Here is a 13,437-nt window from a genome sequence, read left to right as displayed (position 1 = left end):
TCCCTGCATTATCCCCTTATCCCCTGTATTTCACCTGGCCGACCCCATTTACAGTTCCATGGAAGTGCTGGGCCATACCGGTGATCCATCTGCATGCCTACGCTGTGCCCTCTGCCTGGGCTGTCCTCTCTGTCTTGGCACCCTGGCAAGCTCTTACGCACCCTGGCAAGCTCTTACTCACCCTTCAAGACCCAGTTGTGCATCTCCTTTCAAGTCGTCTCTGATCATCCCAGGAGTTCTCTCCTTTATGCTACATACTACCTTGAATCTCTCTCTCTCTGTTATATCCCTTATTACTCTGTATTGTTGGGTGCTGTTGAGTTGGTTCCAACTCATAGTGACCCGTATGATAGCATGGTACCTCCCCATAGGGTCTTCTTGCCTATAATCTTTATGGAAGCAGATCACCAGGTCTTTCTCCCGAGGAGCTGCTGGCTGAGTTCAAACCACCAACCTTTTGGTTAGCAGCTGAGTGCTTAACCATTGTACCACCAGGGCTCTTTATTCTGCATTGCAGGGATTTTTGTGTCTTTCTTTCTAGACACTAAGTTCCTTGAGGGCAGGGAATGGAAAAGGAACTAATATTTATTACCTGAGGAGCCTGGTGGCGCAGTGGTTAAGTGCTCAGTTTTGAGCCAAAATTGACTTGATGATGGCAACAGGTTTATGTTGTGTTGGGCACTGAACTAGCAACTTTACATAGGTTATCTCATCCAGAGTCTATATCTTTTTCATCCTGGATACTTTAGCACACTGGGGAGAAAAAGAGAGAAGGAAGAAAGGAACAAAGGGAGTGAGGAGAAAGGAAGGAGTTTATTCTCATGTATCAAAGCTTTCCTTCCACAGTTCCCTGTTAAAACACACGTAAGTTGTGTGGAAGAACAAAAGGAGAATTGAATTAGGAACTCAAGGCTGGACATGCGTCCTCGTGGCAACAGCAACTCACCATTCAACTTTGGGTCAATCATGTTTCATCTCTGGCCTTGATTTTGTCACCTGTAAAATGAAGGTCTTCTCTTCCTACATTTTGTAATTTTGTAAATGAGATGAGACTTTGAAGGTGGAGATATAGCAATTCCCAAATTGTGTTCTGTGAACTGTTAGTGTCTTGAGATATTAATAAGTGCTCTAAAAAAAAAAAAAAGAAGCTTTCTAGATCATATAGGTTTGAGAAATACTGCATTTCATATCCCTTCTTTGAGATTCACAGCACACATTAGCATATTAGAGCCTCTTAGAAGTTTTCAGAACTTATTTGAGCATGGAATTCTTTTTTTTTCCCCAAATAATTTATTTTTGTTGTTGTTGAGAATATACATAGCAGAATATACACCAATTTCTACATGTACAGTTCAGTGACATAGATTACATTCTTCAAGTTATACAGCCATTCTCACCCACCTTTACCAAATTGTTCCTCTGCTATGAACATAAACTCACTGCCTTCTAAGTTTTCTATCTAATCTTTCAAGTTGCTGTTGTCAATTTGATTACATATACCTAGACCTTAAAAGAGCACAGTGCTCAAGGCAGACATTCTTTACTAGTTAAGCTAAACTGTTGTTTGATTTTAAGAAGATTTCAGGAGATATTTTTGGCTTCAAGTTTAAAGATTATCTCAGGACAGTAGTTTTGGGGGATCATCCAGTTTCCATGGCTCCAAAAAGTCTGGATTCCATGAGAATTTGAAATTCTGTTCAACCTTTTCTCTCTTTTGATCAGGATTCTCTATAGAATCTTTGATCAAAACATTCAGTAATGGTAGCCAGGTACCACCCACTTCTTCTGGCCTCATGGGAATTTTTTTTTTAATTGTACTTTAGATGAATGCTTACAGAACAAACTAGTTTCTCATTAAACAGTACACATATTGTTTTGTGACATTGGTTAACAACCCTACAAAGTGTCAACACTCGCCCTTCCCAACCTTGGGTTCCCTATTGCCAGCCTTCCTGTTCCCTCCTGCCTTCTAGTCCTTGCCCCAGGGCCGGTGTGCCCCTTCAGAATCGTTTTGTTTTATGGGCCCGTTCAATCTCTGGCTGAAGGGTGAACCTCAGGAGTGACTTCATGACTGAGCTGAAAGGTTGTCTTGGGGCCATACACTCAGGGTTTCTCCAGTCTCTGCCAGGCCAGCAAGTCTGGTCTTTCTTTTTGAGTTGGAATTTTGTTCTGCATTTTTCTCTAGCTCTGTCCAGGACCCTCTATTTTGATCCCTGTTAGAGTAGTCAGTGGTGGTAACCAGGCACTATCTAGTTGTACTGGACTCAGTCTGGTCGAGGCTGTCCTTTGGACTAACCTTTGCCTTGTATCTTTAGTTTTCTTCATTCTTCCCTGCTCCCGAAGGGGTGAGACCAGTGGAGTATCCTAGATAGCTGCTCACAGGCTTTTAATACCCCAGATGCTACTCACCGAAGTAGAATGTAGAACATTTTCTTTATAAACTATGTTATGCCAGTTGAGCTAGGTGTTCCCCAAGACCATGGTCCCCACAGCCCTCAGCCCAGCAATTTGGTCCCTCAGGGAGTTTGGATATGTCTATGGAGCTTCCATGACCTTGTACAGGTTATGCTGGCTTCATGAGAATCCTTTTTGAGAACACCTATTAACATCCTATAAAGTTATTGTTTCTCAGAACCCTGGTTGAGAAATGTTGCATTAGACCATCATCGCCTACCACCATCATAGTAGGAATTGCTTTCTTAAATTCACTAGATTCCGCTTAAAGGAATGGATCATTGGTAGGTTTCAGTGGGATAAAGAGGTGAGGGAGAGGCCCAGAGGGTGCTGAAGGGATCTTGGAAGTTAAAGGAGCATACCGATCCTGGCTGCTGGGAGGGTGAGGAAGGAGGACAAACTGTGTCTTAGTCACATGTTCCTGTTTCCCATCTGCGCACCGCAGCACTCTCAGTCCCCTTACCGTAGAGTAGGACTTTCCACCTTCCGATATCCTGTATTACTTACTGGTATTAGTTGTGTTTATTGTTTGTCTCTCACCCACACCCTCCCATCCCCACTAGGCTTTACCCAGGAAAGAAATCTTTGCTCACTTATGTATCCCCCAAGCACCTAGAACAGAGCCTGGCACATAGATGTTGTTAGTGGCCTTCCGGTTTCCCCCTCCCCTGACTCATGACCATCGCGTACAAAACAGAACAAAATACTGCCTAGTTCTATGCCATCACTATGATCACTATGGTCAGTTGCAGGTCGGACCATTGTGATCCATAGTGTTTTCATCGGCTAATTTTTGAAAGTAGACCATCATACCTTTCTTCCTAGTCTGTGTTAGTCTGGAAGCTCTACTGAAACCTGTTTAGCATCATAGGAACACACAATCCCCCACTGTAAATGGGTGGTGGCTGTGCATGAGGTGTGTTGTCTGGGAATCAAATCCGGGTCTCCTGTATGAGAGGCAAGAATTCTCCCATTGAACCACCAGTGTGCCCCATTGGCACATAGTTATTATTAGGTGCCGTCGAGTCAGTTCCGACTCCTAGTGACCTTATAGGACAGAGTAGAACTGCCTCATAGGGTTTCCAAGGAGCAGCTCGTGGATTTGAACTGCCGAGCTTTTGGTTAGCAGCCAAACTCTTAACCACTACCCCACCATGGCTCCTTGGCGCATAGTACCAAACCTGATTCCAACTCAGAGCAACTGTATATAACAGAGTAGAACTGCTCCATAAGGTTTCCAAGGAGTGGCTGATGGATTGTAACTGCCAACCTTTTGGTTAGCAGCCAAGCTCTTAACCAGTACACCAGCAGGGCACATAATAGGCACTCAGAAATATTTGTTGTCTAATTACTTATAGAAAAAGACCAAAACTGTCCTCTACAGCCCTTTCTCACATCTAATCTTCTATAGACCCAGGGCAATCCTTAAGCTCAGGAGGTAGGAGCAGGCAGTGTAGTGACTAAGAGCCTCACTCCAGAGCCTGAAGGCCGTTTTTACACTCTCACCCTTACTAGCTGCATGTACTTCAGGCCGGTTACTCATTGCTCTTTCCCTTAGTATGTTAAGTGCTGTGCATTTTAGTTTATTTTTTTTTATTATACCTTCTTACTTAAGTGCATTGTTGTAGCTGTTATTGCTGCTGGAGATTTTCCCCTAAAGTTTAATTAAATTCTTTTTTTTCCTTCTCCTACAAGTACTTTCCCAAATAGCAAAAGAATAAGATAGTTTGGGGTTGTTTTAAAAAAAAAAATCACACAACTACTAATTATTTATCAAACTGACACCAGTCCCAGGAAGGCAAAAACTATAGATAAAATCAGTATTGAGATAGAGAAGAGAAAGGGAAAAAGGCAAATTAAATAGAAACTTTTTCTTTTTGTCTTTGGCAGTGGTATAAAATGTCACACAGCCAATATGGACTATAATTTAATAGTCTGAGAAAACTCAATTACCGTGTTTACATTGACCATGAAAGACTTCAGGTATTATTTTTCTCAAGTTAGAGTTTTTATTACTTTAATATCCTGAGTGTTGGCTCCCACTAGGCTCTCATTATCTTGTTGATTATTTCACACTCATGTTAATTCTTAGAGGTAGGAGGTATATATCTGTTTTGTATTTGGGACAATGAAATGTTAATAATCCAAGTGTTTTACAGCATATCTTTTTTGACAGAGGTGCAGTTTTGCTGGGCTTGGCAAGTGGATTGATGCTTTCGGTTTGTTCATGGTTTCCTGGTTCCAGTTTAATCTGGTGGGTTACAGGTATGTGGAATTTTCTTGCAGAGATGCTAGTCATTCTGCTTGGTTATCCAGTCAATGAACTTGTAAGCATATGCAGCTAGACTGAGAGTAGATGACTGAAGTAGCGATACAAATATGTGCTGTTGCCAAGTGGGCTATTACAACCAACTGCAGCAGCTTAATCCAGATATAACCAAGTTCACTGGTGACCACTGGCTCCAGGTTCTTGCTTTATCCCACTTCACTCTCCCTCTCCTCCTGTGGCCGCCCCATTCCCCCCTGACTATACTGCCATAATCCTGCATAGCGGATTTTACCGAAGGTGTAAGGAGATCGAAGGGCTATACATTGCCATATTGCTAGATCCCATCCTCTCTCCAAGGTTCCTTGCTTCTCAGCTTTTTAGGAACACTCTCTTTTGGGACTACATATTGAAACTAACTTTCCTTTTTCTTTTACATGTAACAATTTAACTCTCTACCCTCTACCAAGCTTTTGGGTCCATGTTTGTTTATTCAGAGACTTGGACCATCTCCTCCCAGTCACACCCTTTAGGATTACAGAAGTATTGGTGAAGACTATTGTATTTCAAACCAGTTGCCATCGAGTTGACTTTGACTTATGGTGACCCCGCGTGTGTCAGAGTAGGACTGTGCTCCATAGCGTTTTCAATGGCTGTTTTTTTTGGGAAGTAGATCACTAGGTGCCTCTGGGTGGACTTGAACCTCCAACCTTTTGCTTAACACCTAAGCTCATGAACTGTTTGCACCACCCAGGGTCTCCCCCTTTTTTTTCCTCTCCCATCATTTTTTGTAAGCATGAGAGAGATTTGTACTTATTTTCCTATCACTGAATTGTGTCAGTCTTTCCTTGTCTCCTTAAAAGGCAGACATGGTTATAGTCAGTTTTGGTGTTAAAAAGTTCTTACTCTGTTAGAGATAAAATACTACAATTTGGTTTCTGTGAGAATAGGTGTCCTTGTGCAAATTAAGCAGGAGATTCAGAGTGCTGCACTAGAAGCTTCCTGCAGCTTGTGGGACTGTATGCATCAGTAATAGAAGATGTGGGATAAGTAACATAATAAGAAAACTTCTGTATAGGATAAGCATCATTGAACTTGCATGGAATTGAATGTATAATCCCAATAGACTGTGAATTAATGAGGTTGACCAGGTTCCTATCCTCTAGGAGCTGCATGAGCAAACTGTTGCAGGCCTGTTGAGCTGATTTTTACTTGCTTGTGTACTTTTTGGAGTCCCTGGGTGGTGCAATGGTTAACACACCTGGATGCTAACTAAAAGGTTGGCAGTTGGAGTCCACCCAGACAGGCACCTTGGTAGAAAGCCCTGGCAAGAAAAAAAAATCAGCCAATGAAAAACCTGTGGAGTACAGTTCTACTGGACACACATGGGATTCCCATGAGTCAGAATTGACCTGACGGCAACTTGTTGGCTGTTTGGCTGTGTACTTTTTGGTAGACTGAGGCATTCCATTTAAGGTGTGTGGAAGTGTGTGTGTATAGGAGTAACTTTTTTTCTTACCAGAGAGCTGCCTCTTGAGTTTCATCAAAAAGGGGGACTGATACCTTTTTTTTTTTTAAATTGTACTTTAGATGGTTTACAGAATGAACTAGCTTCTCATTAGACAGTACACATATTGTTTTGTGACATTGGTTACCACCCCATGACAAGACATCTCAAGAATAGATTTGATGCATTGAACACTAGTGACCCATGACAAGTCAACTCCAGTCTCAACCCTCTCCCTTCTCAACCTTGGGTTCCCAATCGCCAGGGTTCCTGTCACCTCCTGCCTTCTAGTCATTGCCCCTGGGCTGGTGTGCCCCTTTAGGCTCGTTTTGTTTTATGGGCCTGTCTAATCTTCGGCTGAAGGATGAGCCTCAGGAGTGACTTCTTTACTGGGCTAAAATGGTGTCCAGGGGCCATACTCTCGGGGTTTCTCCAGTCTCTGTCAGGCCAGTAAGTCTGGTCTTTTTTTGTGGGTTAGAATTTTGTTCTACATCTTTCCTCAGCTCTGCTCAGGACCCTCTGTTGTGATTCCCGTCAGAGAAGTCAGCGGTGGTAGCTGGGCACCGTCTAGTTGTGCTGGACTCAGTCTGGTGGAAACTGTGGTAGATGTGGTCCATTAGTCCTTTGGACTAATGTTTCCCTTATGTCTTTGGCTTTTTTAATTCTCCCTTGCTCCCCACGATGTGAGACCAGTGAAGTGTCTTAGATGGATGCTCACAAGCTTTTAAGACCCAAGACGCTACTCCCCAAAGTAGGATGTGGAACATTTGCTTTATAAACTATGTTATGCCAGTTGAGCTAGATGTTCCCCTAGACCTGGTGCCCACAGCCCTCAGCCCAGCAATGGGACTGATATCTTTTAACACTAGTTTGCAGTGAGTCATATATAACTTCTAATCTGTATGCAATTTGGAAAGGAGCACAAAACACATTCAAAGTTTCTTTAGCACTTACATCATGCCTTCTGTCATAGAATATAGACAAAATGCTTATTGAGCAGATAATTCCCAGCTCCATTTTAAACATGGGGAAACTGAGGTACACAGGAACATAGATGGTTAGTCAAAAAACAGAAAAGCTGTGAGAAACAACTTATGCTTATTTTTCCAGATGAGTAAGGTTATGGTCCTGACAGTCAAAGCTAATCTAGTTTTCCTGTCTCTCTGGAGTATTAAATATTAATTTTAAAGATCCTAGGGGCAGGCAGATTTAAGGCTCGTAATAGGCTGTTTACAGTGGAGAGAAAAGCAGGGACATAATTCTTGAGCTTTATCTCTTTTTCTCATGGCTGGCTCTCCTGAAATAAGTTGGAGCTCACACTTAATTATCTTGAGGTGGCACTCACTTTTCACTGTGAATCATCTCTGGAAACCGTATCATAAAGCAGGGTGTAGAAAAATGAATCATATTTTATCATTGCGCAGTTAAAGTTTGCGATTTCACCTGGGGACTCAGCATGAAATTAATTACGGCAGTGGCCAATAGAATTTCATAAAAGCAGAGATACAGGAGCTTGATGGCAAGTAAATTACCAAAATCAAAGTTCTGTGAAAGAGGCATAGATGTCCTAAATGCAGTGAATAGAGCCCCAGTGTACTCTACAATGTGTGTATAATTTTATCATATGAAAAATTAATCTATTGAAAACTTACATGTTAGTTATTGTAAATATTATTTAAATATTCAGTTACCATACATTCTGCGTAATGTCTTAGACATTATAAAGATTTAAGGGTGATGATTTGGAGGACTGAGTCTCAAATGAAAACCAGTTAAGGTACATACAGTTCAGTGAAAAAGACAAAGGGACTCACATTGTGCATCATATGCTACCATTGGTGTGCAAAAAGGGAGGAAAATGCACACGCATATATGTTTCTTTGTACGCATAGAATATCTGTAGAAGGATGCAGAAGAAAACACGTCGGTTGCCTTCACTCAAGGGCTCTAGTTGGTGACAGCAGTCAGAGGGACCCTTTTGTATACTTCTAATTATGTATTTTGAATTTATGACCTATTTAAAAATACAGTTTTAATAGAACTAAAAATATATAGCCTATTTAAAAGTAGAAACTAAATTAAAAAATAAAATCAAGAACAATCAAGGAAAATTTGAACAGATGCTTTCTTTTCCTCCAGGTAATTCTCTGAGTAAGAGAGAGATAACAAAATCATTCTCATGCTTTAGATTAGAATATCAAATTAGATCTCATTATTTTTTAAAAATAGTCATTGTATGCTAATAAACAGGAAAAAATCAATCTCATTAATAATCAAATAAATGCAATTTGAAGTGTGATACTATTTCCATACTAATTTGATAAAGATTTTTAAAAAGAAGTAATTTTGGCAAGGCCTAAAAGACACTCTTGGCAAGGTTTCCATTGCAAGTGAAGAATGGTATAACCTTTCAGGGAAGCAATTGATTGACTACAAGTAATAACACTCATTAAAATGCTTCCATCTTTTGTCAGAGTAGTTGTATTTATAGGAATCTGTTTTGAGGAAATAATCAGGGATGTGCTAAGAGATTTATTGAAAAAGAAAGATGGTTACCAGAGTGTTATTTTAAAAACCTTAACATTGGAAGTTTCATTTCTCTTTATGGCTGAACAGTTTTTTGCTAATTGTGCTTTAGGTGAAAGTTTACACTCAATTTCCCATACAAAAATTTATACGCATATTATGTGACACTACTTGCAGCCCCTATAATGTGACAGCACACTCCCCCTTTCCACCTCTGGTTTCCCGTGTCCATCCAACTAGCTCCTGTCCCTTCCTGTGTTCTCATCCTGCTTCCAGGAGCTGCCCATTTGGCCTTGTGTATCTGCTTGAACTAAGAAGCACACTCTTCACCAGTATTATTTTGTGTTATACAGTCCAGCCTAATCTTTGTCTGAAGAGTAGGATTCAGGAATGGTTTTAGTTCTGGGTTAACAGAGCGTGTGGGGGCCATGGCTTCGGGGATACCTCCAGTCTCAATCAGATCATAAAGTCTGGTCTTTTTACATGGATTTGAGCTCTGCTCCACACTTTTCTCCCACTCTGTCAGGGATTCCGTTCTGTTCCCTGTCACGGTGGTCATTGGTGGTAACTGGGCACCATCTAGTTCTTTCTGGTTTATGTGGCCCTTTTGTCTTTTGGGCTAATATTTTCCTGTGTCTTTGGTGTTCTTCATTCTCCTTTGCCCCAGGTGGGTTGGAACCAATTGAAGCATCTTAGATGGCTACACAGTACATTTGAAGACCCCAGATGCCACTCACCAAAGTGGGATGCAGAACATTTTCTTGATTAACTTTGTGTGCCAATTGACCTAGATATCCCTTGAAACCATGGTCCCCAGGCCCCAGCTCCAGCTACTCTGTCCCTCAAAGTGTTGTGTTCAGGAAACTTCTTAGCTTTTGCTTTAGTCCAGTTGTGCTGACTTCCCCTGTATTGCTTGCTGTTCTTCCCTTCACCTGAGATGATTCTTGTCTACTGTCTAGTTAGTGAATTCCCACCTTCCTCCCTCCCCACCCTTGTAACCATCAAAGAATGTTTTCTTCTGTATTTAAACCTTTTCTTGAGTTCTTATAATAGTGGTCCCATACAATATTTGCCCTTTTACATCTGACTAGTCTCACTCAGCATAATGCCTCCAGATTCATCCATGTTGTAAGATGTTTTGAGGAGTCTTCATTGTTTTTTGTTGTTCTGTAGCATTCCATTGTGTTTATGTACCATAATTTGTTTATCTAGTCATCTGTCGATGGGCACCTAGGTGGTTTCCGTCTTTTTGCTATTGTGAACAGTGCTGCAGTGAACATGGGGGTGCATATATCTATTCATGGGACGGCTCTTTATTCTCTAGGGTATATTCCAAGGAGTGGGATTGCTGGATCATATGGTACTTCTATTTCTAGCTTTTTAAGGAAACCCCAAATTGGTTTCCAAAGTAGTTGTACCATTTTACATCCCCACCGATTCAAAATTGTTAATTTTGAGTTAATATGACTATTATTCAAATTTACGCACCAACCACTAGGGCCAAAGATGAAGAAACAGAAGATTTTTATCAGCTGCTGCAGTCTGAAATTGATCGAACATGCAAGCAGGAGGTATTGATAATTACTGGTGATTGGAATGCGAAAGTTGGAAACAAAGAAGAAGGATCAGTAGTTGGAAGATATGGCCTTGGTGATAGAAACAATGCCGGAGATTGAATGATAGAATTTTGCAAGACCAACGACTTCTTCATTGCAAATACCTTCTTTTACCAACATACACGGCAAGTATACACATGGACCTCGCCAGATGGAACGCACAGAAATCAAATTGACTATATCTGTGGAAAGAGACGATGGAAAAGCTCAATATTATCAGTCAGAAAAAAGTCAGGGGCCGACTGTGGAACACACCATCAATTGCTCATATGCAAATTCAAGCTGAAACTGAAGAAAATCAGAGCAAGTCCACGAGAGCCAAAATATGACCTTGAGTACATCCCACCTATATTTAGAGACATCTCAAGAATAGATTTGATGCATTGAACACTAGTGACCGAAGACCAGACGAGTTGTGGAATGACATCAAGGACATCATCCATTAAGCGGTCACTGAAAAGACAGGAAAGAAAGAAAAGACCAAGACGGATGTCAGAGGAGACTCTGAAACTTGCTCTCGAATGTCAAGCAGCTAAAGCAAGAGGAAGAATTGATGAAGTAAAAGAACTGATCAGAAGATTTCAAAGGGCGTCTTGAGAAGACAAAGTAAAGTATTATAATGACATGTGCAAAGAGCTGGAGATGGAAAACCAAAAGGGAAGGACACGCTTGGCATTTCTCAAGCTGAAGGAACGGAAGAAAAAATTCAAGCCTCGAATTGCAATAGTGAAGGATTCTATGGGGAAAATATTAAACGATGCAGGAAGCATCAAAAGAAGATGGAAGGATACAGAGTCATTATACCAAAGAGAATTAGTCAATGTTCAACCATTTCAAGAGGTGGCATATGATCAGGAACCGATGGTACTAAAAGGAAGAAGTCTAAGCTGCTCTGAAGGCATTGGCGAAAAACAAGGCTCCAGGAATTGATGAAATATTAATTGAGATGTTTCAACAAACGAATGCAGTGCTGGAGGTGCTCACTCATCTATGCCAAGAAATATGGAAGACAGCTTCCTGGCCAACTGACTGGAAGAGATCCATATTTATGCCTATTCCCAAGAAAGGTGATCCAACCAAATGTGGAAATTATAGAATAATATCATTAATGTCACACACAAGCAAAATTTTGCTGAAGATCATTCAAAAACAGCTGCAGCAGCATATTGACAGGGAACTGCCAGAAATTCAGGTTGGTTTCAGAAGAGGACGTGGAACCAGGGATATCATTGCTGATGTCAGATGAATCCTGGCTGAAAGCAGAGAATAGCAGAAGGATGTTTACGTGTGTTTTATTGACTATGCAAAGGTATTCTACTGTGTGGATCATAACAAATTACGGATAACATTGCGGAGAATGGGAATTCCAGAACACTTAATTGTGCTCATGAGGAACCTTTGCATAGATCAAGAGGCAGTTGTTCAGACAGAACAAGGGGATACTGATTGGTTTAAAGTCAGGAAAGTTGTGTGTCAGGGTTGTGTTCTTTCACCATACCTATTTAATATGTATGCTGAACAAATAATCCGAGAAGCTGGACTATATGAAGAAGAACGGGGCATCAGGATTGGAGGAAGACTCATTAACAGCCTGCGTTACGCAGATGACACAACCTTGCTTGCTGAAAATGAAGAGGGCTTGAAGCACTTACTAATGAAGATCAAAGACCACAACCCTCAGTGTGGACAGCACCTCAACGTAAAGCAAACAAAAATCCTCACGACTGGACCAATGAGCAACATCATGATAAACGGAGAAAAGATTGAAGTTGTCAAGGATTTCCTTTTACTTGGATCCACAATCAACAGCCATGGAAGCAGCAGTCAAGAAATCAAAAGATGCATTGCATTGGGCAAATCTGCTGCAAAGGACCTCTTCAAAGTGCTGAAAAGCAAAGATGTCACCCTGAAGACTAAGGTGTGCCTGACCCGAGCCATGGTATTTTCAATCACATCATATGCATGTGAAAGCTGGACAATGAATAAGGAAGACCGAAGAAAAGTTGACGCCTTTGATTTGTGGTGTTGATGAAGAATATGGAATATACTGTGGACTGCCAAAAGAAGGAACAAATCTGTCTTGGAAGAAGTGCAGCCAGAATGCTCCTTAGAGGCAAGGATGGCAAGACTGCGTCTTACATACTTTGGACATGTTGTCAGGAGGGATCAGTCCCTGGAGAAGGATATCATGCTCGGCAGAGTGCAGGGTCAGCGGGAAAGAGGAAGATCCTCAACAAGGTGGATTGACACAGTGGCTGCAACAATGAGCTCAAGCATAACAACGATTTTGAAGATGGCGCAGGACCAGGCAGTGTTTGGTTCTGTTGTGCACAGGGTTGCTATGAGTCGGAACTGACTCGACGGCACCTAACAACAGCAACACATTCCCACCAACAGTGGATATGTGTTCCAGTCTCTCCACAACCTCTCAAACATCTATTATTTTGGTTTTTTGGATTAGTGCCAGCCTTGTTGGGATGAGATGATATCTCATTGTAGTTTTAATTTGCATTTCTGTAATGGCTAATGATTGTGAGCATTTCCTCAAGTATCTGTTAGTCACCTGAATGTCTTCTTTGGTGAAGTGTGTGTTCAAATCCTTTGCCCATTTTTAAATTGGTTTATTTATCTTTTGTTGTTGAGGTGTTGCTGTATCTTGTAGATTTTAGAGATTAGACCCTTTTCAGATATGTCGTAACCAAAAATTTTTTCCCAGTCTGTAGGTTGTCTTTTTATTCTTTTGATGAAGACTTTTGATGAGTATAAGTGTTTGATTTTTAGGAGCTCCCAGTTGTCTAGTTTCTTGAACAGGTTTTTTTGTTTATTTGTTTTGTTTATTTCACTCAAGATAATGTTTTCAAGGTTCATCCATGTCATAGCATATAGTAGAACTTCATTTCTCTTTATGGCTGCACAATATCCCATCAATTGGTGTACAAATATCTGCTTGAGTTCCTGTTTTATCCAGGAATAGAAAAATGGCTACTTGTATTCACCCAATGGAATATTGTATATATATATATATATACACATATATACATAAAAACGATATTTTAGGAAAAATTAAT

The 13,437-nt window shown here is 40.9% G+C and overlaps 1 protein-coding gene across 6 annotated transcripts in view; it reads left to right on the top strand.

The window, feature by feature from the left end:
• CWH43 (cell wall biogenesis 43 C-terminal homolog) overlaps positions 1–13,437 on the top strand; it is a 79,877-nt gene that overhangs the window by 17,260 nt on the left and 49,180 nt on the right. For 5 of the 6 annotated variants that reach the window (XM_064285829.1, XM_064285830.1, XM_064285832.1 and 2 more), the window contains exon 6: positions 4,631–4,719. The exons of the other annotated variant lie outside the window; for it this stretch is intronic. In XM_064285829.1, coding sequence (XP_064141899.1) covers positions 4,631–4,719 — 89 coding nt within the window. The remainder of the gene's footprint in view (positions 1–4,630; positions 4,720–13,437) is intronic. 6 annotated transcript variants of the gene reach the window in all.

The sequence above is a fragment of the Loxodonta africana genome, chromosome 5 (genome assembly GCF_030014295.1).
Source record: "Loxodonta africana isolate mLoxAfr1 chromosome 5, mLoxAfr1.hap2, whole genome shotgun sequence".
Classification (NCBI taxonomy): domain Eukaryota; kingdom Metazoa; phylum Chordata; class Mammalia; order Proboscidea; family Elephantidae; genus Loxodonta; species Loxodonta africana.
Note: the sequence above shows the minus strand (reverse complement) of the source record. Positions and strands in the feature narration are given on the sequence as shown.